The sequence below is a fragment of the Peromyscus californicus genome, unplaced genomic scaffold (genome assembly GCF_007827085.1).
Source record: "Peromyscus californicus insignis strain IS unplaced genomic scaffold, ASM782708v3 Scaffold_22__1_contigs__length_63687245, whole genome shotgun sequence".
Lineage (NCBI taxonomy): Eukaryota > Metazoa > Chordata > Mammalia > Rodentia > Cricetidae > Peromyscus > Peromyscus californicus.
The window spans coordinates 1,534,636-1,561,814 of NW_026294525.1; the positions used below are offsets into that span (position 1 = coordinate 1,534,636).

General features: G+C 35.9%; 1 protein-coding gene across 2 annotated transcripts in view; it reads right to left on the minus strand.

The window, feature by feature from the left end:
• Positions 1–826: 826 nt before the first annotated feature.
• The window catches only part of Chd1 (chromodomain helicase DNA binding protein 1), a 79,834-nt gene continuing 53,481 nt past the window's right edge, over positions 827–27,179 (minus strand). For both annotated transcript variants that reach the window (XM_052750699.1, XM_052750698.1), the window contains exons 23-36: positions 26,426–26,602; positions 22,716–22,876; positions 20,954–20,995; positions 19,935–20,065; positions 19,170–19,308; positions 18,847–18,997; positions 16,902–17,024; positions 15,597–15,725; positions 14,618–14,758; positions 10,649–10,827; positions 6,391–6,487; positions 5,437–5,488; positions 3,772–3,964; positions 827–2,350 (exon numbers count right to left, since the gene is read on the minus strand). In XM_052750699.1, coding sequence (XP_052606659.1) covers positions 2,005–2,350; positions 3,772–3,964; positions 5,437–5,488; positions 6,391–6,487; positions 10,649–10,827; positions 14,618–14,758; positions 15,597–15,725; positions 16,902–17,024; positions 18,847–18,997; positions 19,170–19,308; positions 19,935–20,065; positions 20,954–20,995; positions 22,716–22,876; positions 26,426–26,602 — 2,061 coding nt within the window. In that variant the 3' untranslated portion in view covers positions 827–2,004. The remainder of the gene's footprint in view (positions 2,351–3,771; positions 3,965–5,436; positions 5,489–6,390; positions 6,488–10,648; positions 10,828–14,617; positions 14,759–15,596; positions 15,726–16,901; positions 17,025–18,846; positions 18,998–19,169; positions 19,309–19,934; positions 20,066–20,953; positions 20,996–22,715; positions 22,877–26,425; positions 26,603–27,179) is intronic.

Genomic DNA, 27,179 nt, shown 5'->3' on the forward strand with positions numbered 1-27,179 from the left:
ACTGTTAAAAAAAAAAAAACCCATTCTCCAAAAATGCAATATTTTTCTACAAAATTTGTACAACAGTCTTTTAAGTAAATGACCTAGCCACATAGGAATCTATTGCTGACCCTGAGCTATTTGCTGTGTTAATATTAAGATTTATGGGAAATGTTCTTCAGGAATAAAATGATCATTTACATTAAATGTGGAGAAAGTGAAAATTTTAAAAATTTTGTGCCAGCACTGGGTTCTATCATCATTTTTATCTTTAATTATAACTAGATGTTTAAAAGTTGAGTTACTCACCAACACATTACCTCACATATCAAAGATAAAAACACATTGTTTGCTTTAGGATAACTTTATGCCAAAGATATAACTGCTTTTTAAAAAGTTTGTTTTGTATAAATTTTAGACTTAACTACATAAAAGGAAAATACAAAAGTACAAATCCGCAGACCAACTTTGGATTGCCCCAACAGCTAATCCATGGAGACAAGTCCAGGAATAAATATTCTAATTGGTTACACAGCATACATCCAAAATTCCCACTGAATATAAGAAAAAAAAATTGTGAGTAAATAAGGCAGCCAGCTATAGGAAGCAGACTTCTATGACCTGTTGTACTTCATACAAAGATTCAGAGTCTTCAAAACAGGTAGTTGTAGTACTACATATTATCAATTTCCAATTGTTTACCGAGATACCATTTTTTTCTGGCAGCTGTTACTTAACACACACACACCAAAACAAAAAAAAAAACCAAACCAAAACAAAACAAAAAAAAAAAGATAAAATACTTGAGGGAACAAAAATGGAGCAGAAAACTACAGGAGCCCACATATCCTTTTTCTTAAATTTAATTTGTCATATATAAGGTTTTTATATACAATCAGTGTGCACTGTAACAGTTTATATTAAAAAGTTAATCAAATTCATCTAAAATGTTAACCTGGCTGCATAGCACATTTGACATTATTGCCCACATGAAAAGGGAAAACAAATGGATTTACAATAACTTTTGGCCATTTTGAATTCTGAAAGTGTTCATACACCTACCCTTTTAAACCAAATGCATCTGAAAAAAGTTCCAGAGCATGAAGTTTATGATTCACATATTACCCTCACCAGTTATTCTGTAAAACTACAAACATAATATTGACTTTCAAAAGGAGGGGTAAAACATGTATCTAATAAAAATATTCAATATAAAAAGAGGACTAAAAGAAAGAAGTGGCCCCTTTCCCCATTTTTACATTCTAAACAATGATTCTATCAAGACAAATCATTAAAAAGTGTTATTACACTGATTTTTTTTTTTTAAGAAGGCCTGAGTTGGTAGGGAAAGGAACAGTCAAAAACAGCCTGAGAAGGGCAAGGAAGGAAAGCTCATTTAATACATTTACAATAATTTACAGCCATCTTCTTCTGTAAAAAGGCATAATAATAATCACAAACAGGAAATTCCCGGCTATATTACAGACATAAGTACAGGATTTAAATATTCAAGCTTGTGATGGGAAGCGGCAAGGTGGTCGCAGGGCACAATGTAAACAAGTAGCTTTGGAAAGTGAACAAAGTCCTTGAGTGTTTTTTCTTTATTAAGAAAAGAACTCTCTTTCATTCCTTCCTGAAACATGATCACAGGTCAGAGTCAAGTTCATATACAAACATAATTTAAATGGTGTCAGTCAAAAATCACTGACATAAAAACAGTTTTATTCAGCCTAATACGGGAGGGCAGTGTTGAGGTCCCTGTTATAGTAAACATTTTCCATTTCTTTAAAAAAGAAAAAAAAAAAAAGTACTGCAGCACTTGCAGTACAGTGCAGCATAATCCTTAAATATAAAAATATTCTCTCTTCTGTTGGGATAATAGACCTTGCGTCCTGGAAAGAAGTAACAATACTGCTACTGATAGAAGAGTTGTTTGCATCTTTCAAGTCATGTAAGGCAATTACTGTGTTGGTTTATGATCTATGGCTAAAACCAAAGTCCAGATAGACAAATTATCAGCTTCTGTTATGTTTTCCGGCTACTCCAGGTGTGCTCAGGTGTACTTTTGTGTTCAGCTGAATGTTCAAATGGAGACCTGGAACCATAAGGAGACCTCTGATCTAAAGGTGACCGAGGGCCAGTGCTGGCAGCTCGGTGGTCCATTTGCCAATCAGAGAGAAACCGATAATCCCTGGAAGATTTATGATGTGTGTACTCAGAACTTGATCGATGGTCTGAATGCAGTCGATGGTCCGAGTGAGGTCGATGGTCAGAATGACACCTGTCCTTCAAGCTTCCTTCCAAACTTGACCTGTGATCGCGACTCCTGTGGTCGTCCAGTTTTCTGTGTTTCTCTCTGTCACTATAGTACCTAATCAAAGAGAAATTTAGCCGTTTAGTCAAATTAGTCAGTTAAAGTTCCCAGATAAAACCATACACAAAATTATAAATACTTTAAAACATATTTTAATTGTGTAGAAGTTCATTGTTTAATCAAATTTCATAAAAGTAGCTTAGAATCACTTCTCCACTGCACGACAGGGCCACCTCATAAAGTAGCTTTAGAAGTTACTAGAAATCCCTACCTAGAAACAAACCACTCACTAGAAATGCCCATGAACATGCCGGTTCACAAGACCATACAAAACCATACAGAGCACCCTAGAAGCATTTTAATTTCACTGACGAATCATTTATATCAGTGCACCTCGGTGTCTAAGATGTACTGAAATAACCACAGCTACACAGAAGCCCCTCAAAACTGAAGCCCTTTACAAGCTTCTAGGAGAAGAAATTAAAATACCAGAATGTAGTCTAAAAAATTCATATAGGAAACTTTTCATTAGTTTGAAATGTCCATTGAACATGTTCTCATACAACTAGTTATGTAATAAGTCAACACGTATATGAAGAAATTCACCCCATGAGAAATCTCTAACATATTTGCCTTTTCAGATAAAAATGTTCCTGCTGACCAAAGATTCTTGTGATAAACCCTTCCTCCAGAAGTTTGTGACATTACTGGCATATGCAGCTACAGATACAGCTTTTCATCTTGTTATATGTCCCTAATGGAAAGCCTTTCTACAATTAATGGGCTTATATTGTGATGGCTGTGGCCTTACACCCTAAGTGAGCCCTCTTATTTCTTTCTGACCTTTACTTTTATTTTTCGGTTTTCTGAATTTAAATTTTAGCAATGATCACAGATCATGAAGGAGACTCTTTAAAAAATAAAGGAATAAAGTGTAGTTTGCAGTTAAATTATATATATATATATATATATATATATATATATATTTTTTTTTTTTTTGGTTTTTTCGAGACAGGGTTTCTCTGTGTAGCTTTGCGCCTTTCCTGGGACTCACTTGGTAGCCCAGGCTGGCCTCGAACTCACAGAGATCCGCCTGGCTCTGCCTCCCGAGTGCTGGGATTAAAGGCGTGCGCCACCACCGCCCGGCTTAAATTATATTTTGCCTCACAGGATTTCAATATCCAACGCAGAAATCTCTCCATAGGAAGCCTGTACTTGCGCCAACAGGCTGCCAGTGCATCTGTAACACACTGCACTACTTAAAATGACAAAACTTCAGATCTCATCGCATATTCTGATGCCAATTTAATACTTCAAAAATAAATTTAGAGAAAAAACTATAAATTTTTAATTTATAAGCAAATAAGATTTGATATGCTCCCATGAAAATGGAACAGGTCTATCCCAAACGCAGCAAATATAATTAAAAAGAGAAGGATGGGTAAAAGAAAAATTTTAAAAGTTGCTTTCCACTTTACCTGCTGTCTTGCTTATAGTGATCCCATTCACGATGGTCTTTGCCATTGCTGAATGAAGAGTAAGGTCTTTTCCTGGACTCTCCCTGGTGGCGGTCTTTATGATGATCGTGGTACTGAGATAAGTGTCTGTCAGAAGAATAACTGTCCCTGCTGCTGTCGTCATGGTTTGTGTTCTCTTTTAGCCTTTCCATATCTATTAGAGAAGTACGTGAAACTCCATTAATGGATTTTAAAATGTGCTACAAATAACTTAAAATTAAATTAACAGTAACTCCTGCCAAAACAAAATCAATTCTGAAATGCTGGTAGCTAAAGCATTCAAAAAATGGTTTATAAACACAGAACTAAAGCTTTTAAAGGGTTTTGCAGTTAAGTGTAGCTAGGACCCCTCACCACAGCCTCTTTACAGCAAATGGAAACCATCGCAGAAAACCCCAAGTGGACACTATGAAAGAATCCATGGATCATGGGTACAGCTCGGTCCCAATAGATCACAGCTCCTGCATCTATGGTTGAGAGAGCACTGCAGAAGAGGAGGTTGAGAAGCAGAGCACTAGGAAGTCTGTGGTAACACAAGTCTCTCCTAGAAACGACTGCAGAAATATGCCCAGAACAATGGCAGTATCAATGGACATATTAATATGGGAGGAGGAATTTTATGAGGTCTCAGCCCAGACAAAGAACTACAGTCAACTAGAGGTGGCTCAGGGGAGGTTTTCTAGCCTCTGCCAGTGATGAGCCCTTACTGGTTGTCCAGTGCAGAGTGGTCAGCCCTGAGACCATGGACAAACAACAAAACAGGCTCAGCAGGCTCTACACACACACACACACGCACACGCACACGCACACGCACACGCACACGCACACGCACTAACCAAAGAAAAAGAGGCTATCAACATGAGAGTGGGAAAGCATGGGGGGGGGGGGGGGGACACAGATTAGAGGAAGGAAAGAGAGGGAAAGTGATGTAATTCTCTTTCAATTAAAAAAAATTTTTTTTTTAAAATCACCACTGGAAACTATTGAGGCACATATTTGTCACAGACTATATTTTGTGACTAACAGAATGAGCATTTTTTTAAAAATAGCCCTACAATAACTGGCTTAAAGGCTTGTTTTTAGAAGAAATAACTAAAACGTTGTTTTAAATGATTTAAATAATATAATGGATTAGAATTATAGCATTTTCTCAATATAAAAGTACTTTGAACAAGAATAACAACCTTTTAAAAAAAATTTGGTTTAAAGAACAAAAGTAAGGAATCTGGACATCTTACAAATTAAAAGTGTTTACTGCGCATTATGAGGCCCTTAGTTCAGATCCTAACACACACATAGCAAGCCTGACCAAGCTCCAAGGAAGCAAACAGAAGAGGATTACTAATACTTGCTGGATTGCAGGCTGAAAATTGTGGGCTCAGGTTCACAGACCCTTCCTCTGAGAAACAGGTAGAAAGTTACAAGGGAGGACATTCAAACCCCTCTCTGGCCTCTGTGCTCCCATAAGCACACATACCTACACACACACACACACACACACACACACACACACAAAAAAGTCTACACAAACTAAAATAAAATCAAAACAAAACATACATGCACACACACACACAAAAAAAAAAAAAAAAAGAAAGAAAGAAAAAGAAGGAAATCTTAAAGGTTTACCTGGATTTCTAATCACATGAGTAGTAATGTTGCTATTCTGGTCACTGTTTTGCTGAAATAAAACAAACACATATCAGACACATTCAAGTAGCTTAAAAAACTCTTACAGGACAGTATATACAGTGGTGCGTGTAGGTTGGGTACCCTTAAGAAAATTCTGATGTTGAATAAGGTATGCACACTATACATACTATATATGTATACATACACAGAATACATAAATATAAAATTTACAGGTCTCTTTAAGCAAAAAATTTTCCTCCACGTTTTTAAAAACTGATTTTGAAATAATTTTAGACTTGATAGAGAAGCTGAAGAAATGTGACAGTCTCATGTGCACCACCCATCCGCTGATGTTATTCCGTGTGTGACACAGCATGATATGATCACTATCAGCCCAACTACATTCCAGTCAGATTCCCCATTTCTCCTATGTCCTCGGCTCCAGAAGCCAATATGAAACCCACATTTCAATTGGTCATCATGTCTCTGAGGCAGTCTTTTCTTTTATAACCTTGACATTTTTTTATGAGTATTGTTCAGTAATTTTATTGAGCAACCCTCCAATGCAGTTTGTCTGAAAATTTCTAATGGTTAAATACAAAGCATACACTGTCAGTGACAACATCACAGATAGGGTGTGCTTCTCTTTACTGTAGCTGGGGTTTCACACTGTTTTGTTGTGATTATTCTAGATAATACCGAGCAGTTTCTCTTCCATATGAATATTATGTTCCTTTCATAATTACTTCTCACAAGGGCAATTTTATATCCTGTTTCCTTGCCTATTAATTTACGCTTACTCAATGGATCTTGTTTGTGCCAGGTATAGTGCTCTAGTGGTATTTGTAAATTTATTCATTACTTCTACATTTTCTTAACTGAATTCTCCATGTTATTAGATAATCAAGAATGTGTATGGTCTTAAAGAATAAAGTATTATATACCAATTACCTGAGATTCTTGTCGTTTTTTAATAGCATGCTTATATAATTTATGCAATTTTCTTGCATCAAACTCAGTAAACTTAGATACAAAAATCCACAGGTTTCTAGAAGAAAAAAAATGGCAAATTAATCTGGTAAAAAATATTTAGTTTTATCACAGAACCTCTTATACCCACTTAGCGATAGCCCTCTATGGAACACAGTCCATCCTAAAGAAAACAATTATCAGAGACCAGTAAGGGAGCTCAGCAGGTAAACGTACAGGATGCTGACAACCTGAGTTCAAACCCAGGACTTCCATGGTGGAGAGAACCAAGTCTCTCAAGAAGTTCCTACACGTGCTGTGGCGTGCTCAGGCACACATGCATGCACATGCACATGCATAGAAACAAAGAAAAAACAAAATAATTTTTAAGTAATAAAATAACGAAATTAATCTTCATGTTTACTTTTCAAAATTTCACGCACACATAAGTCTCCAATCACATGAATGGTTTTATTTCTCTTTCAAATCCCTTCATTTTTGGAGGATGAAATCTAGTGTTTTATCCTAATTTGAAATGTACCATATATATATAAAACTGAGCAAGCAGTCAAAGATTCATTCAGTAATATAGATTATGTGTGTAATATCAGATATGTTAATAGTTGAGTAAGAACAATAGCAGATAACAGATTTAGTTTATAAAGAATGGTCCTAAATAACACATTACAATAATTTTCATTTTTAATGGAACATAATGGCCACAAGAATAATAAACAAGGAATATGAATCTGGAATATACCACAGTACATCTAGTGTCTAGGCCTTTTCCCATACAAAGGTAGACATTAATAGTGGTTATTTATATATATATATATATATATATATATATATATATATATAGAGAGAGAGAGAGAGAGAGAGAGAGAGAGAGAGAGAGAGAGAGAGTCATATTATACATAATACAGTTCCAAATTATCAAATATCCTTCCAAATTAAACCTGTTAGATTAGTTGTCATAAGATAAAAAAGACAGTATTTATATCTACCTTAAAACATTATTTGAAAGCAAACTTGGTTGAAATAACAAACTGAATGATACCTGAAATCTACAGAAACAGAAAATTCACCTAGCTTTTAAATTATAGACTAGCTTTAACATATACAGTCTGCAGTTACAACAATAAGAGGTAGGGGTATTTATTAGTAAATTGCCTTTTGGTTAATAATTAAATTTTCTATAAAATACATTTTGCTTTAGAAAACTCTAGCTAGAAACCAAATTCCTGATTATATGTCACTTGAACAACTTCTCATTCTGGGCGAAGCGCCAGAGGTGAGTGGGACTACCATCAGGACTCAGAAAGACCTAGAACAAGCACCACATTCAAGGAGTTCCAGTGCAGGTTGCTTCCTTTGCCATACCCAGTGTGGGCCTACAAAGACTTTTCCCTTATTTTTTTTTCCCTTGTAAAACATTAGTATTACTTCAAATATTTTGTGTGCTGGTGTGTAGTGTGTGATTATGTTCACATATATGTGAGTACATGTGTATACAGTGGCACGGACACATGCAAAACTGTGTCTTCCTCAATCACATGACACCTTACAAACTGAACGAGGTCACACCTCACCTGGCTAACAAGTGCTCTTGGAATTCCTGACCTTCACAATACACAGACTATGATCTCTGGATTTCCAGAGGGCTGTCACACCCACCTGGCTTTTCTGTGGGTTCTGGAGATCCAAACTCAGGTCCTCATGCTTGGAATAAAAATTCTTTATGCATGAAGACATGTCCCCAGCCCTAACTTCAGATTTCTTACAAGATATTGTTGTATAAAGGGTAAGCATTTGAGACATATGAAAATGGCAAATAAAATCCTTTTGGTCCTCAATGTATTACAGTGGCCTTTAAATGAAACAGCATTTCATTTTAGTTGTTTTTAAGACACATGGAACAAAAACAGAGAAACAGGGAGCAATAACTAAAGCAGGCAACTAGGACTGCTGTGGAGACATGTCTAGTTTCTGGCTCTACAATCACGGCTCCGGTCTTTACCATCAACTTTTTAATTGCAGTCTTTTGTCGTCTTTCATCCTGAAAACTCAGTAACTATTCTTGAGTTGTTAGGAGGCTAGCTCCTTTATTTTATCATTTGCTTTTATTTTCTTTCTTGTATGATTTCTGTTTCAACAGTGCTAGCTATGAAATCCAGGACCTCATGCCCAATGATAGGTCTACATGTAAGATATTCTTTCTTTTATAAATTTTTTATTTATTTTGTCCATGTTCTATGTGCATGTGTGTGGGCATGTATGCTACAGAGCACATGGAGTAGCTCTCTACTTCCCCATCATGTGGATACCTCCTGGGGATTGAATTCAGTCAACAGGACTGGCAGAAGGCACCTTTACCCACTGAGTGATCTTGCTAGGCTCAACTTTTGTTTTTAAAAAAGAAAAACCGCCAGGCGGTGGTGGCGCACGCCTTTAATCCCAGCACTCAGGAGGCAGAGGCAGGCGGATCTTTGTGAGTTTGAGGCCAGCCTGGTCTACAGAGTGAGATCCAGGAAAGGCGCAAAGCTACACAGAGAAACCCTGTCGTGGAAAAAAAAAAAAGAAAAGAAAAAAGAAAAAAAGAAAAACCTTTCTCCAAGAAAGCACTAAGATTAGAGCAAAAGTCTTTTCATTTGCTAGGCTACTAGCTATGTGGGGGGTCTTTTTCACCTTTTGCCTTTAAGAGAATTTGTACAACCACACCGTGAGGGAGGAACAAATAGCAAGGAACATAAATAAAGAGGAGAAGGGAAATTCATCATTTACTGAGTCCAATTTATAAATTAAATGTCATTACAGGTATGCCTATATAGAGAAATAATAGTGTATCATCCAGCATTCAGTACAATTTTGGTATCACGCTTCATCCATGGGGAGATGGTTGTCTTAAAACTTATCCCTATAGAAAAGGGAATTACTTTCTATCTATTCCATCCACAAGGGAAAAATTAAGCCAGACATTATGAATACAGAACTTCAGGGTTGTTTCTCATTGCTTGCAATATAATCAAAGTATACAATAGTTGAAAAATGAGCTTTTATTGTGTATGGTTATAAAAACCAAAGTTAGCCAAGGCAAAGACTGAACAATTCATGGCAAACTCTGTGATCACTCCAATAGGTGAGTGATTTCTCTAATGTGACAGCTCAATTTTTTTGAACATAAATGCTTTATTTAACCTCCTAGTTTCTTTTTCAAATGGGTCCTCCATGAGTGTAAGAAGACATGGGCACAAGCATAGAACACTTTAGAATTTTAATCACCATCACTCAGTACAAGTATCGTTAGCTTTGGTTTGATGTGTAGCTGAAATGAATACAGAGTGAAGAAATCAGTAGGTTAATGGGCCAGTGTCACTCAGTGGTGCCCGTTTTCTTTCCTAACTTGTCTAGGAGACTGACTGAACACATCCACACCTAATAATCTTTAAAATGGCTGACCAATGAAAACCACACATCACATTTATAATTTTTAAATCGCCTGTTTCTACTAGTCCTAAAAAGAAAAATAGGTTTGTATTTTGCACTGTTAATAAGTGAGTCTATAGCATAAAGATTAATTGCTGATTTCATTTTGTAAATATAAACACATTTTAAAGTAGAATGTAATCTGAACTTTAGTGAAATTACTTTTTACTTCTCACTATTTTCTAAAGGCAGAGATGCCACTTGGAGCTTATGAAGCAAAATTAAATACTCATGAACAAAAAAAAATAAAAGAAGCCGGGCGGTGGTGGCGCACGCCTTTAATCCCAGCACTTGGGAGGCAGAGGTAGGTGGATCTCTGTGAGTTCGAGGCCAGCCTGGGCTACCAAGTGAGTTCCAGGAAAGGCGCAAAGCTACACAGAGAAACCCTGACTCGAAAAACAAAATTAAAAAAAAAAAAAAAAAAGAAAAGAAAAGAAAAATTGAAACCAGGTGTTGCAAAGACAGCTCAGAAGTTAAAAACACATGCTACTCTTCTAGAAGAGCTGGGTTCAGTTCCTAGCACACATTTCCTACAATTCACCTACAATTCCAGATCAAGGAGATGAAAAACCCTCTTCTGGCTTTCATAGGCAACTACACACACACAGAGACACACATGAAAATAAGAACCATTCAAGTTTACCCCTCTACGCACTGTTTCTCACTTCATGTTTAGAAGTAGAAAAATAAGTGAAGAAACACAGTTACATTTAAAATTATGAATTCAACATCTCCTCAAAGGTGTCCCACTTACTTTCTCCACTGCTTAATTTGCTCAGGATTAGAATACTCCTTCAGACATTCTGTGATATGGTCTCCGATCTTGATCAAACACTGTCTAGTATGTTCTAGTTGCTCTCTTTCCGAAAGGCCTTTCTCAGGCCTATCAAGTTGTTTCAAAGCTGCTTTCACTGGCCTCATTCTTTCTTTACACTTGAAAACAACAGAAATACACGTATTAAAAACCCAATTCAGGTGAACTGTATTATTGTTCATGATACTTACATGAATAAACACAGCATTGCCTAGTTTCAAAATAAGCAATTACACATCACCTTAAACATTCTATACATTCGGTATTTTCTTCTTTGGATTTTCTGCAGGCAAAGAATGCTTCCATTATCACCTGACATCAGCTTTTGTGGAAGTAAAAGCTTTTGATTTTATAGAGCTTTGGCTCCTTTTAATACTACAGTGTACCATTCTAAGGAGTCTTCAACATCAATGACTAGAAGTATAACAAGTACACTCCAGGCTGCATACATTATAAAAGACGGGATGTTAGAGTGGCTCCACATGAGCTCACTAGCAAACCAGCAAAAACCAACACGCAATAAAAAAATATTAAAATGAATTAAGCAACTGGTATAAATCATCTATTCTTTAAAACCGTTAGGGCGTGGCTACAAATGACTTCTGCTCCTTCTCTGGAAGATTGGAGAATACGGCATGGCCAGCAGAAACCACTTTTCTTAATAAATACCTTACGCGATTATAAAATGACATCCAAATTTTCTGATTCGGTTTTACTGAAGTAACACTAAAAAAAGCCCAAGAGTTTAGATAAATTTATGAAAACGACTGTTAAGTACAAATTTAAGTTTATATTTTTGTTTGTTTGTTTGTTGTTTTCTTTTTTTTTTTTTTTTTGAGACAGTGTTTCTCCATGTAGCTTTGCGCCTTTCCTGGAACTCACTTGGTAGCCCAGGCTGGCCTAGAACTCACAGAGATCCGCCTGGCTCTGCCTCCCGAGTGCTGGGACTAAAGGCGTGCACCACCACCACCTGGCTTCAAATTTAAGTTTATATTGATGACAAGGAAATTGGTTTAGTTCTACGAATATATAGATAAGTTAGCATCAGATAATATATTTAACTAACATAATGCTACTTGGTTTAAAAAAAAAAATCTTTGTACTTTTGCCCTGAGAGGCCATTATGAATTATCTACTTAGTTGTAGATTTGTTCATGAATAATTCACTCTGTTTTACTACCTATTGGTAGAAGTTGGTAGATAGTTCTCCATTATTTGTCAGGAATAATTTAAAATCAAATCTATGAACTATAGTTTTTTCAACTGAAAAATTACAGTCCTGCAACATGAAAAGGCAGGAGGATCAGAGTGGAAGGACATCCTGAGCTGCACAAATGGTCAAGGCCAGACTGTGTACAAGACACACACAGCCCCACCCATGAAGAGAGGGTCTGTAGCTCAGTTAGTAGAATGCATGTCTAGAATTCATGAGGGATTGGGCTAGATCTGCAGCAGAGTATAATACTGGGTGTGGTGGTCTGTGCCTATAATCTAAGAACTCAGGAGGCAGAGACAGGAGGATGGATCACAAGTTCTAGATCTTCTTTGGCTATATTTGAGGCCAGCCTGAGTTACATGGCATACTTCCTCAAAAAATAAACAAAACAAAAAATTTTAAAAGCCAACCACACTGAAAAAAAAAGGGGGGGTCTGGGGCTATGTGGAAGAACCCTTCATTTCCTACCCAATTTTAGTTTTATTCATAGTTGCTCTCTGCCAACTATTACTGAACACTTTATAAGCCAGGCAGGTATGGTGATTCAAAATTATAATCCCAGTACTTCAGAGGCTAAGGCAGGAGCAGGAGTTCAGGGTCAACCTGAGCAACAGGTGAGACCATGCCTCAAAAACCCAAGTGGGCTTGAGAGATGAGTCACTGAGCACTTGCTGATCAAGCCTGGCGACCTAAATTTGATTCCCAGAACCCACAGCAGGAGAACCAAGTCTCAAAAGCTGTCCTCTGACTTCCATGTGTGTATATCCTGCTGCGGGTATCAGCACTGACACATACACATTATACACTCACACAAGAAATATAAAATTTTAAATTTAAAGAGATAAAATATGTACACAGTGTATATATTGTTTTCTTAGGGCTATGAATAAACCTAGAGAAGTAAACAAAACAGATAGTGACTTTATGGGATCAAGACTCTGATAAGACAGGTGGTAAGAAACATTGTGATGACAACTAAGATCAAGAAAAAAAAGAGAAAATAGGGAGCCTTCTACGTAATCAGAATCTAGGAAAAAGTGATGTTTGTGAAGATACTGAAAGCGTTTTTGACGACAGGTTTAGATCAAATGCTAACGTAGCTGGAACCATGTGAGAGAGGTGGCAGATGGTGAGAACTAACCAGACACTAAGCCTTTTACAAGTTTGAGAGGAATTTTTAATCCTGAAAGAGATGGAAAAAACTTTGAGAGCTCTATGTACAGAGGTGACATGATGTGATTCACCTTCCTTATCATTGTTAACTACTGTGAGGACTATTTAGAGTACAAATTTCCATATGGAAAGATTACGGTGTAAGATGGAGAAGATCAAAGCAGTAAGAGCCTCTGTAGGACACAAGACATAGTTACCTATAACTTAGTGATACAGTAGCTATAACTTAGTAATACAGTAGCTATGACTTAGTAATACAGTAGCTATAACTTAGTGATACAGTAGCTATGACTTCCTGAAGTAGAGTCAACAGAACTTGCTTGCTAGTAAAATCCAGTGGAAGCTCAGAATGATTAGCTCAAGAATATATGCTTAAAGTTATTATATTCTTTTTCTCTAGGATATACAAAAGAATAAAGAAATTCATGCATTGGGCACAGTAGGAAACTTTCTATTTTAACAATTCCATGAAAATCAGAAGGCTAAAGAGGACACGTGAAGAAAGTTAGAGGTATGATCTCCCCTTACTCAGTAAAGAAGCAGATGGAATAGGAGAAGTTCAAGTGAAGAATTTAATGTTTCCACCTCAAAACACAGCACACGATCTCCCCCTCCACCACTCTCATCCAAGGCAGAATAGTTAAAAGCAATCAATTTTAAAAATGGACAAGGAAGTTAGATCTAGGTCACAAGCAAAAAGGCTATCCTGAAAAAGAAGAAAAGGAATCCCAGAGTTCATAAACCCAAAGAAGAGACACAGTCCAGACATAGCACATATGCTTACACACAAAGAAAATGGAAGCCTACAAAAACTATTACAACCCATTATATTTAAAAGAACATGAAAAAAAAATGATTGAACCTATATTAGAGCACATCTCAGAATCAGATAATGAAAATGAATAAGCCCTTATTATTTCATACTTTGGAGTCTAAACACAAGGGACAAAAGCCAGAGTTAGGCACAGTTGCTGCTGAGGTGACAGTGTCTCTTTCAAGTGTTGCAACTGATTAACAGTGACAAAACTAACTTAAGACGAAATTCAAGTCTAACAACAAGTAACTAAAAGAAGCTAATGACTCCAGCTAGGAAAAGATCCAAATTCTAGAACTCTCTAAGAGGAGACACATGAACAAGGTATGCATTTGTACACAGTAAAACTATTTGTATATTTATACTATTTCCTCCTTGGCAGCCTGTAACAACACGTTTTCTATTCTTAGTTTAATCTTTGGAAATTTCACACCTTCTTGTTGTATCACTAGGGGCACTTCTCCATTATTTCATCTTGATTTCCTTTATAAGTGGAATTTTAAGTCTTTATTGATCTATAGTAATTTTTTTTTAACTGATCTACAGAAGGCTGAATTTAGTAAGAACAACTTTTGCACACTAGTACTGGATCAGGAACTGAAAAGTTTAAAATCCTCAATATAAAAGCTGCCTGAGTTTTTTAACCCCCTCTATTTCAGTCTTCATTGAAGACTGAACAGTTCTCATGAGAAGCTCTGGAGCTTACAATACTGAATGTCTTCTGATCCAGCTCCTCAGACTCCTCAGCTATGGGAACTGGCTCTCCACTGGCAGTGATATGAACTGGAGCATCTGACACCACAGACTTTTTAGATCGGTCTTTACTTTCAGGTTTGGATTCATTCAACTGGAAAAAAAGAACCAAACAAAAGCCCAACCATAAAGACAACATGATTAGCTCTTTCAGAACAATTACTCTAATTTTCTTCTACAAGTACCTATTTTCAGTGAATAGTCATCTATTTCACTTTCTCCCGGCTTCACTGGAGATCTCTTAGCCCTTGAATATGACCCACTTTACTATTGCTAGGTTTGTTAATAAAATTTCCTTGCTAATTTGCTAAACAACATCAATGACAAAGAATAAATGTCTCCTAGTAATGTTATCTTGTAAAGGTGTTCAAACCAATTGCTCCCCTCAACTATACGCCCACAAAAATTTCTGAAGAACTCAGTTACTGAAAATAGTTTGGGTTGATGCTATTATCTTCCAAGATGTAAATATACAACATTTTACTTTCTAAGTTTTATACTATGATTTGCCTACCTTTTCTTTATGTCTTTTTCTTTCTACATAGCTTCTTTGTTTTCTTTTTCTTTAAATTATTTCCCTATCTTCCTTATCCTCTTTATCTTTCACCTTCCTTTTAACTCTTTTTGCATGTATGTGGGTTCTAAAAAATATAACTCAGAATCCTTTTACTAATGATACACGCAATATTTACCTTCCTCTAAAGTAAGCCAGTCTCATTCAAGTTCAGAATAAAATTAAAAGAGATGGCTCATTTAATTGGCAAGAGTTTGAAAGGAAAGGGCCTCTGATCTATGTCTCTAGCCATGTATCTATTGCAGCTATGATCTATAAATAAATCTACATTATAAACCACCAAAAAATGGAAAAATTCCATTTCTAAAGTTCAACTTCCCTTCCACACTAACAGCTGCTGTTGCAAAAGTGTACCTACTTTATCGTCATCTTCGTCAGACTTCTCTGAAGGCAGAGGAGATGAGTCACTCTTTATTTCTTCTTTTATTTTTATGGACTTCATTGCTTTATTCTTTTTAGTTCTTGTTTTTCTCCTCTTTGAACCTCCCTAAAAGTAATTATTTGTATTTAATCAATGACACTGATTTCCCGTTTTTAAAAACATCAAAAAACTATTATGAAGTTTAGACATACAATACTGGCATGTAGGTAATGAGCTGCACCAAGTTTAGAGTCAACAGAGGAAACACGAATTACATCCAGTATATTAATATCAATGGTACTAACCACTGCAATTATTCCTTCAAGGAGACTCTCAGGTTATCACCTACAACTAAATTCAGTGGCACCAACACAGTGATAGAAGTTTTTTTTGATACCACACAGGTAGTCGTTGACATCATGGTTACAGGCAAACTTTTAAAGGTTTGAAAAGATGCGGGAGTGAGGAATCAATCATTCTTGGACCTGTAGAGATAACTCAATGGTTAACAGCACTTGCTGCTCTTGCAAAGGACAGAACTCACATGGCAGCTTACAACCATGCATTATCTCCAGTTCCAGGAATCTGATGCCCTCCTCTGGACTCCATGTGCACCAGCAACACACATGGTACAGACAAATATGCATGAAAAATATTCATACACATACAACGAAAATACATTTTTATAGAGTCTTTTTAAAAATCCTTTTTGAGCCGGGCGGTGGTGGCGCACGCCTTTAATCCCAGCACTCGGGAGGCAGAGCCAGGCGGATCTCTGTGAGTTCGAGGCCAGCCTGGGCTACCAAGTGAGTTCCAGGAAAAGGCGCAAAGCTACACAGAGAAACCCTGTCTCGAAAAACCAAAAAAAAAAAAAAAAAAAAAAAAAATCCTTTTTGAGGGCTGGAGAGATGGCTCAGAGGTTAAGAGCACTGACTGCTCTTCCAGAGGTCCTGAGTTCAACTCCCAGCAACCACATGGTGGCTCACAACCATCTGTAATGAGATCTGGTGCCCTCTTCTGGTCATACATGCTGTATACAAAATAAATAAATTTAAAAAAAAAAATCTTTTTTGAATGCCTAATAAAATCCACAACCCTTGACACTCTCCATTAAACTTTGTAATACTTTGAAATAATAGATAGGCTTGGCCTCTCAAAAAGCATTCACTCTACTGTCATAACCAAATAAAACTATTAAATTAAAGAACAATGCAGTTCTTAACATTAACTACAGACATCTAGCATGGTCAAATAACTCTAGAAGAGTAAACTGATTTTAAACATCCACATTTTTTAACTTACCGCACCAGAAAGTCTCTGAGCCTCTTTTTTTGCAAGATCTCTGCTAAGTAATTTGATGAGGTAGTCTGCACGTGTCTGTAACTGTTTTGCTTGTGGTTTTTTATCAGGATCATCTGGAAGAATCTGAAAGGCAATGCATTTTTCAAGCTGTCTTTCGTAAATAACATAAAAATTTTACTGGTGAGAAAAATACAATTTAATAAATATGAATATATCTCACACACTAAAGTTTTTAATATTCATAATATTATTGGAAGAATAAAGTATGCAGTAGACTACAAGAGGGCAGGAAGCTGGGTAGTAATAACAGTACTGCGTCTGGCTACAAAATACAGTTTTTAAATCTGTATCATAAACAGATTTAATTTCCTTGGAAATAAATTCATTCTTCTCTCTCACTCTCTCTGGTTGTTGTTTGGTTTTCCAAGACAGAGTTTCTCTGTGTAGCCCTGGCTGTCTTGGAACTTGCTTTATGGACCTCAAACTCAAGAGACCCACATGTCTCTGCCTCCCAAATGCTGGAATTAAAGGTGTGCGCCACCACTGCCCGGCCATTCTTCTCTTCTTTATTGAGAGCCAGTCTTACTTATTTAACCTTGGCTGGCCTCAAACTTGTGGCAATTCTCCTGTATCTGAGCAATAGGATTATTACCAGTATTCACTACCATCTGTCTCTTGGGAATAAATTCTGTAAGTATACCGAAGAAGGGCTGGAGAGATGGCTCAGAGGTTAAGAGCACTGCTTGCTCTTCCAAAGGTCCTGAGTTCAATTCCCAGCAACCACATGGTGGCTTACAACCATCTGTAATGAGATCTGGTGCCCTCTTCTGGCCTGCAGGGATATGTGCAGGCAGAACACTGTATCCATAATAAATAAGTAAATCTTTAAAAAAAAAAAGTATACCGAAGAAGAAGAAACCTCTCAGTTTAGCCACTGTAATGGCAAATACGTGAAATCCCAGCATTCAGGAGAAAGAGGATCACAAGCTCAAGGCCGGCATGGATGAACAGGCTAGTGAGTCCCTGTGTCAACACACTGCATGCACGCGCCCACACAGCCTCAAAACACACACAAAGGCCAAACAAACCAAAGCAACAAAAACTCTCATGCTGCAAAACAAAAATGTCTGAGGTGTGCCCTGAGCACTGTAGAGGAAGAGTTGGGAGGATACTTAGGGCTAACTGGCCAGCCAGCCTAACCTAACTAGTAAACTTTAGGACAATGAGAAACTCTGTCTTGAAGGAGCCAGATGAACTTTCTGAGGATGACACCCAGGTTGCTCTCTGATCTCCACAAACATGCACACATGCTCCCACAAACACATATACACATAAGCTGGAAAAAGACAGCACAAAGAAATGTTTCCAACATTTCCATTTATGAAGGAAGAGAAAGGAAGGAAGGAAGGAAGGAAGGAAAGAAGGAAGGAAGGAAGGAAGGAAGGGAGGGAGGGAGGGAGGGAAAGGTGTTAGCTAGTACAACAAAATAAAATCACCCAAATTACTAACATTAGTCGATATTTCCTTAAAATATATGATTTTCTAAGACACGATGATCCCAGAATTCAAGGGGCCATGACAGAAGAATCAGGGTTCCGACATAGTGAGATCATTACTTAAAATTTTTAACTTTTAAAAAGGGCATTTTAAGACTTTAAGGTTCCTTTTTGTTTCCTTTAATAATGGAAAAATTTTAACCAAGTAATGTGAAGGAAAATTATACCTGTCTTAATAACAAAAAACGTAATTCAGAAATAAAAGCAAAATCTTCAGATTTAAATTCAATTATTTCATTAGAACCAAGCTGTAATGTAGAAATCACATAATTAGGACCTTTATTTCCTTATTCTCAATTAAACTTATTTTCAAAATAATTTTAAAAAATTAAAATAACTCAAAGGCAATATTAATAATCAACAGAGTAAAAGAATAAATATTTAAGTACCTTGTGTGTTAAACTGAGGTCAGGATCCATTTTAATCATTTCCCAGCTTCCATAGCCATACTCATAGATGCCAATTAACAAATTGGAATCATCTTCTCTGCCCCAATCTATATCAAAGTGAGCTGCCTTTGTATGGCATGGGATTGTATACCTAATATTAAAGGAAGAAATGACTGCAACTTAGTAACTCCCTAAAATATAAATTTTTATAGTATTTAAGTAACTAAAACTTTTCATTGAAAGATAGTCAATGTTACAAAAATGTAGCATATGTTCATAACACAATTACTGAGTAACAGAATCTGTAAGGGGGAGTCACTCACTGCTTCCTTTCCTCTGGATCTGAAGGAATGGATTTATGCAAAGGTATCAGTTCGTCTTCATGAGCAATGACTAGCTTCGCATTCACTTGTACTCCTGATATTCGGAATGTTGGCCCCTTCACTTTTCCAAGTCTGCCACCTTATTTTAAACAAGAGTATAGAAAACCGTATCTGTACATATATCTATGTATAGATATATGGATATCTACACATATATCTATATATAATTATGTAATTCACAAAACAAAACAGCATACGCTATTACTTATGTTAATATGTATTACTTTTTTTGCTAAAAATAAAATCTTATCAATTTAACTATACATACTACTAAACTAGACCAGAAGGTATGAATTCACAAAAAGTCCCTCGTGAGATTGTGTCAGCAAGTACAAGAGATAGGTTAACACCAGCAGCCCCTAGACAAGAATTTCACAATGATTTCTCCAGTGCATCAGATTACTAAACCTTAAGTAGATATTTTTCCTTAGGTAGATGAATGAGAAAATAAGCATAATGAAATAACTATGCATGTTCCAAACTAATGCTGCCTGTGGATATTTAAATTCTCTTCATCCATTGATGTACTCAAGACAGCATAACAGTAATTTCTGAAATTATGTTCCAAGAAAACAACACATCAGGGACTAAAGCACAGACTCACTGCCACCAAACTCCAATTCTCTTCCCACTCTGCACTTCCTATCGCTCAGAATGGCTCAGTATCATTTGAAACTGACAAGCAGGTTAACTGAGGGGATCTACCTGTTCGCTCTGTTCCCGAAGAACTGTCCTTTAAAGCTTTAACACAACCATTATGCACCAATTCTCCTAGTCTTCTGAGGTCTGTTTCTGACTTGTCGACCAATTCAGCATCTCGAGCAATTGCATCTAATCTGCATTAAGACGATACAATTTTCAGGTAAATATGCTAAATGAAATAATTAAAAAAAAAACCAAACCTAAGTTTATTTTATTTCAAAATCCAAGTATTACTCTATTATCTACCCTTTAAATTCCAGTTCGTATAACAGAAAACAGAAAACTAGGATGACTTAGCAGAGAACCAATTCATTACACGTCCATGAACAATAATAACGGTGAACAATTCACTACAGAAAAATAGTAGGCTCCTGGAGATTGTATACACCAACTATGAAAAATCTTAAGATCTGATTGAAAAAGGAGTGATAAAATTTTATGAAAATTATAAATGAAAAGGTCCTGAAATTTGTATTGTCATGGAACTGATAGATTAACATTCAATACTATTTCCATCATCTAAAATAAACATGCAAATATTGTTGCATTTTAAGCAATCCAGCTCAAAATAAAATATAAAAATTCACAAAATAGAGATAAATTCTGAGAAAGAAATGAACCAACTAATTTGAGTCTTTGATGCTCTGTATTCAGTAAGTTTACTACTACAAAATACAAAAAAGTCAGAGGTTAGGTCAGTAACTTAGTCCCTCTGTAGTAAATCCATACTCTTTCTTAAGTAGTTAAGGAAAAAGAAAATAAGATAAAGTAAAAATGCATTACAGTTGCCAAACTGCAAATTAAGGTGTGTTTTGCAGACATTTAAAGACAAGAAAATTCTGGAGACTCAAAATCATACAAACTATTTAATAATTAACCTGCAACTTGGTCTCTACCAATTTCTAAAAAATGCTCATTAAAGCAAATTCCATCAAGTAGCTAAACTGAATGGCAACCAAGCAAATAAACATGCCAATATATTACACATTTCATAACCTTGTGAGAATGACAGATGTATTTACCTTTCCAGAGGGCCACCAAATTTCTTATAGCTCTTGATAAACCTAACAGAAAATAAATGTTTGGTTCAAATGTGTTTTATAAAAAAATGTTTATATATGTATATTTATGTGGGGGGGTGCATATATATATGCATGTATATAATATATACTATACACACACACACACACACACACACACACACATATATATATTTAAGTGGACAGGGGATGTAGCTCATTGGTATAGAGCTAGCCAAGAATGCACAAAGACCCTGGATTTGATTCCCAGCACTGTAAAAACCAAAAACAATAACCACAGACACAGACACACATACCCCCTCCATATTCACAATGCATATAAAAATAGAAATGACTTGAGTGCACTTCTACAGCACTAGCACTTGGGAGGTGGAGGCATGGAGATAAGGAGTTCAAGGGAAGCCTGAGACCCTGTGTCAAAAAAATAAAAACCAAATCAAACCAAACCAAAACACTTTTTGGTAAAAACTTAAAGGACTGTTCCCTGATTTAAAAAAAAAAAAGAAAGAAAGAAAGAAAGAAAAGAAAAGAAAAAAATGAAGAAATTAAGCTATAAATTTTTAGGACATTAAGTTATACCAAATAAAACATTGTAACACCCAAGAAGCAGCTAAGATAGCAATATAAATAAAACAATAGAAGCTAATTTTTATTTTAGAAATTACTTTATTATTTTCATAAGACAAAAAAAAGGTTCAAAGCTATCACAAGTGGAGTGTCTCCAGAGTGCTCACCAACCACTATGCCTCATCACACTCCTAAAGCTGATCAAGGTTTACTCAAAGGGTTAATTCAGGTGATCCTTATACCAACAATGGAAAACAAAAATTACGTCACAACAAAGCAACTTAAGTGGTTGAGAGATGAGGGAAACATCCAGAAAGTAGAAGATGAAATGCTTCTTCAACTAAAGACAGAAAGTCCAGCAAATCAGATGGTCATAAAAGTTCCCTTAACGAAAACTAACAATGCATTTAGTTTTCTTGTAGGAACAATGAGGAAGAACTTTGTCAGGTCTATGATTTAAAGGAGAAGAGTTAAAAATAACTTGAAAGAAACAAACTTCTACAACACAAAAATGAACAAGCTTTTATCAAACTTTACAGGTGAAGATACTCCCCTTGAAGGCATGTGCAGACAAGTGTACTCTGAACAGAGGCAGGCTTATCCTCACAGCCAGCCTGACTTGACTTCCATTTTTACTTGCCCATATCAGAGACAACATTTTTGTTTATTTTCCCTCTTTCTTTCTTTTCTTTTTGTTTTTTGTTTGTTTGTATTTGTTTTGTTTTGTGGGGCTGAGGAGGCAAACCAGGTTCTTAGACAGGCAAAGCCTGAGTATTGCTGCTGAGTTCCATCCCAGCCCCAGAAATGCATGGCTACTTTCAAAGAGCAATCACCTCACAGTTAAACAAGAAAAATACAGAGCTAAATTAATCTCCTGCAAATTTAGCAATTCTGTGAAACATAAATGTAGTATGAACTGTGCCAAAATGAAATTTTTTTCTTCAAAGGGATCATTCTAAACCACAATAGGAAACAATTTTAATATTCAAGTGGTGTAACAATAAATAACATATAAACATTAGATGTTACACCTTTTTTTCAAAGTTATAATCAGTATCTAAAAGCAGAACTCTCCAAATATTTATTTTTACCCTCTAAAACCCTTTAATCTTGTTTTTATATTTAGTTTCATGCTCTAAAAACACCAAGTTAACAAAACGATCTTATGTCCTCTTACCGCCTAATTTCTGCATCACTAAATCCTTTAATATTCTCCCGAGGGATGGTGCGTGGTCTCCCACGTTTCTTCGGCCGTTTCCTTTCCGAGATTGAATCACTATCAGACCCAGAGTACCGTCTGCTTCTGCTCCGCCTCCCTTCACTTCCATTGAAACTTATCTGGAAAACAAAAACAAGAATATCCCCAAATACAGAGTAAAGAAGTCTTGTCTCTTATGGACAAAGATAAACACAGTGAACTTCCTATAAAAACTTGAAAGACACTGCTTGCTTCGACAGCACACACACCAATTTCTTCTGTACCCCAGATCTAATCAATATTTATATGTACAATTCAGCTATCATTTGGCTTAAAAGGGCTTATTGGGAAATGTTATCATTTATACTATTTTCTAAAGAGAAAATATTTTACCGTTTAAAATAACCCTGGACTTTTAAATTATAACCTGTTTTTATGTTCAGTCTGAGTATTATTTCTCCTGCAGTTGTACATAAAATGTTTTTACATTAAAAAAAAAAAAGGACAAATACTATAGAATTGTATTACAGAAATATACAGAATATACAAATTTATAGAGACAGAAAGGTTAGACGTTATCTCAAGACAGAAAAGAAAGGAATATAGAGCAATGATTTCCTAAGTACAGAATTTTGGTTTTGTGTGATGGAAAAACCCCACAAATGGACAGCAGTATCAGGACATAATATCATGAATGTAAAAAATAAATTAAAAAAAAATTAATGTTAAAAAAAATTAAAAACAATTAATCCACATATGGGATATATTCAAAGCCAAAAACTATAATCAAATAGAGAATTATATAACATGTAATGATGAAGGGCTACTGAACTTAGTGTTTGAGGCATTCTTATAAAGCAACAAGAAAATAACCAGCTTTCTGAAAAATGTGATAATGGCTATTAATTGGCAATCAGTTAAATGGCATAAATACAAAATTCTATGAGCTCAATTAGAAAAATAATGAAATGTGATTTCTTCTTAAATGTATCTACTTGATAAACACTAAATAAACAATAATGGTCACTATCTGCAATGCTAGAAATGGGTACAATTCTTGTATGTCTGTTTATTTAAAACAGGATAATTTGGCAATATTCTATCATAAACATCAAACGTCATCATTCTGCTGACCCAAACACATCACTTCTAGGCATTTTTCTTCAGAAATATGAAGGAGATTGACCAGTAAAATTCTTTACATAAAGAACAATAAAGGAATTCAGGCATTTACTAAAGAGGAAGTAGACAGTAATCCACAGGATGGAATGCTGAGAAGTTTTTCAAATGTGTGTTGTAAAGGGAAGAAAAGAAGTTCAAAATTAGCATGAATCCAAGCTCATTTGCCAAGTAAAGGCGATTTGAAATGCTGTGGTGATGCATGTTACAGAAGCATTGTTAGGGATATATCTGGGGAGTCAGATTCTTCTCCCTTTTAAGTATTTTCCATCTAAATATCATCCTCCATTGCTTTTCTAAATAAGCTGATCAAATATTTTCAAGGAAAAAAAAACAGAGAACATATGAATACCTATTTGTAACATTTTATTTTTAATGAATATGACAAAACATAAACTGAGTCTCTGGAGTTTTTCCAAAGACTTATGTGCTAAAGGCTAAGTAAGTCAGTACATTCTTAATTGTTTTAATTTCATCTTACCCTTTCAAAAGAACTAATGTCTTGCTATGCTTCCTGTTCACTATTTAAAAAATGTCACTCTGGAGTCTGCAGAAACAAGCACAAATATGAAATACCATCTATAGTAATGTTACTTCTGCCTGTTGTATAAGAAGTTGGTAGGGACACTGTTTCTACCCAAACTGAACACCTAATTTATAAAGATAAAACATTAAACATACAGCAAAACTAAGTCCCAGAACAACTTCAACATCTAAATCAAAGTATTTCCAAGAGGAGAAGAAATTGAACCATGGCTCATTTGTGAGGACACAGGTGGTGGAAATCGAGGACTATAAACGCAGGTACAAGAACTCAGCCAGCTGCAATCTACGAAAGGTGAGAATTAGCAAACATGAGAACACAGGACACCTGTGTGCGAGGGCGCCGGTAAAACCCCAAAAACCCATGCTGGGCATTTAATAAAGACCAGCAGGGTGAAGGACTTGTGAAACCGACTTAGAGTAAGCCTAAGGAAAGTCAGGAGTCGACTTTTCCAGGATGGGTAGCAAGCCTCAAGACTCTTACTGACTTGATTCTACTCCTTTGGGGGAACAACAAGGAACAGAAGTTTCTCACTTATTTAAAATGTAGTAAGATGCCAAACACTCAGTAATCAAGACAATCTTAAAATGTAATATCCCAATGAAAGAAAAAAGAAATCTAGTACTGGGTATTTTTCTTTTCCTAAAGATATTAAAAACATCTTGGGAAAACCTGCCAATGAAATTATGGATCAAAGAAGCCGAAGTGAGAAGTAATACAGTGTGTGAACAAGGGAAACACCAACATGACAAAACTGGAAGATTCAAAAAAGGCTGTGTTTAGCCGGGCGGTGGTGGCGTAGCAAGCCTCAAGACTCTTACTGACTTGATTCTACTCCTTTGGGGGAACAACAAGGAACAGAAGTTTCTCACTTATTTAAAATGTAGTAAGATGCCAAACACTCAGTAATCAAGACAATCTTAAAATGTAATATCCCAATGAAAGAAAAAAGAAATCTAGTACTGGGTATTTTTCTTTTCCTAAAGATATTAAAAACATCTTGGGAAAACCTGCCAATGAAATTATGGATCAAAGAAGCCGAAGTGAGAAGTAATACAGTGTGTGAACAAGGGAAACACCAACATGACAAAACTGGAAGATTCAAAAAAGGCTGTGTTTAGCCGGGCGGTGGTGGCGCACGCCTTTAATCCCAGCACTCGGGAGGCAGAGCCAGGCGGATCTCTGTGAGTTCGAGGCCAGCCTGGTCTCCAAAGCGAGTTCCAGGAAAGGCGCAAAGCTACACAGAGAAACCCTGTCTCGAAAAACCAAAAAAAAAAAAAAAAAAGGCTGTGTTTAAAAGAAAATGATAGCACTAGATGTGGTAATAGTGAAGAATAATCTCAATTTAGTTTCTAAACTCATATCTTGTAAGAAAGTAACAAGAACAAATTAAAATCAAAAGAAATGAAAAGGAACAGAAACAAAATAGTGAAACAAAAAACTAGTTCACTGAAAAATAAGTAAAGCTGATTAATCTGTACCTAGAATGATCAAGAAAAAGTTACCAACATTAGGAATGAAAGGGCATTCATGACTAAATATCTTAAAGACATAAAAATAACAGGGAATGTTGCTAAGTTCATACCTATAAATTCAACAACACGGAGGAAAAGGGCAAATTCCTCAGAAGAAACTATCAAACTCACTCAATAAGAAAGAGCTCGTAACAGTTCTTATCCATAAAAGAAATGAAAGTCAGATAAAATCTTTCAACAACAAAACTCACAGGCCAAGATAGTTTCCCTGACAATAATCCCATCATTTAATAAAGAAAAATTCTCAGATCTAAATAATTTGCCAAAATAGAAGGAAACACTTTCCAACTCAATTTATAAGGCAAATTATCAAAGACATTAAGAGAAACAAAATTATGAATCATTACTGTTCACAAACCAAAGAAAAAGAACATTTCACTATAAATATGTGATACTGATATTATAACAATATTCTAAAATTACAAAGTCACCTGCTTTGCACAGTTTCTCATTCTTGGGAGCATATAAATTTCTTCAAGTTCCTTTTGTCTTTCTTCCTCCTCTAACCGTCTTCTTTGATCTTCTGGAATGATTTCCTCCCAGTTCTTTGAATTTCTTTCAGGTTCCAATTCAATGTCATCCTCATCCATATTTGAAAAGTTGGCAACCTGATAAATTCCAGAATTTTAACAGAGTAAGTATAACAGGCAATATTTAACCCTAAGTCACATATTTATTCTTTTAAAGGAGAAGTAGCAGAATGCCAGAAGACAGAACTAAAACCTAAGCATCAGTCACCACTGCACCTGGCGTGATCAACCCTAGCTAGTATCCCCAGATGAAGTACAAGAATCATTAATGCCAAGCGTTTGAGGCCAACCTCAAAACCCCTCCCCACTATCTGAACAACAAAAGAAAAAGCTAAATCTCTCAAGACAATGACTATAAATTAAACTATCACTGCTAATTATCTAGTTATTTCTTCATTAGAGCAAAGTAGATCAAGCCAAACCAACTGACTTCTATGATTCCTCCTCCTTCCTGCAATGATTCTCTGTGCTGTTATTCAGCATTACTAATTAATAACAGAACTCAGGGCAGACAACAAACTAGCAGTTGACAAAGAAACAAAACAGTAATGTGTATTAGTCAGATGCTGTATGATCTTCTGAAGGAATTCCGAGACTAGTCTATGAACTACTAAGTGCCAAAGAATGACCCTCCCCTTTCATAAAAACAGAACAT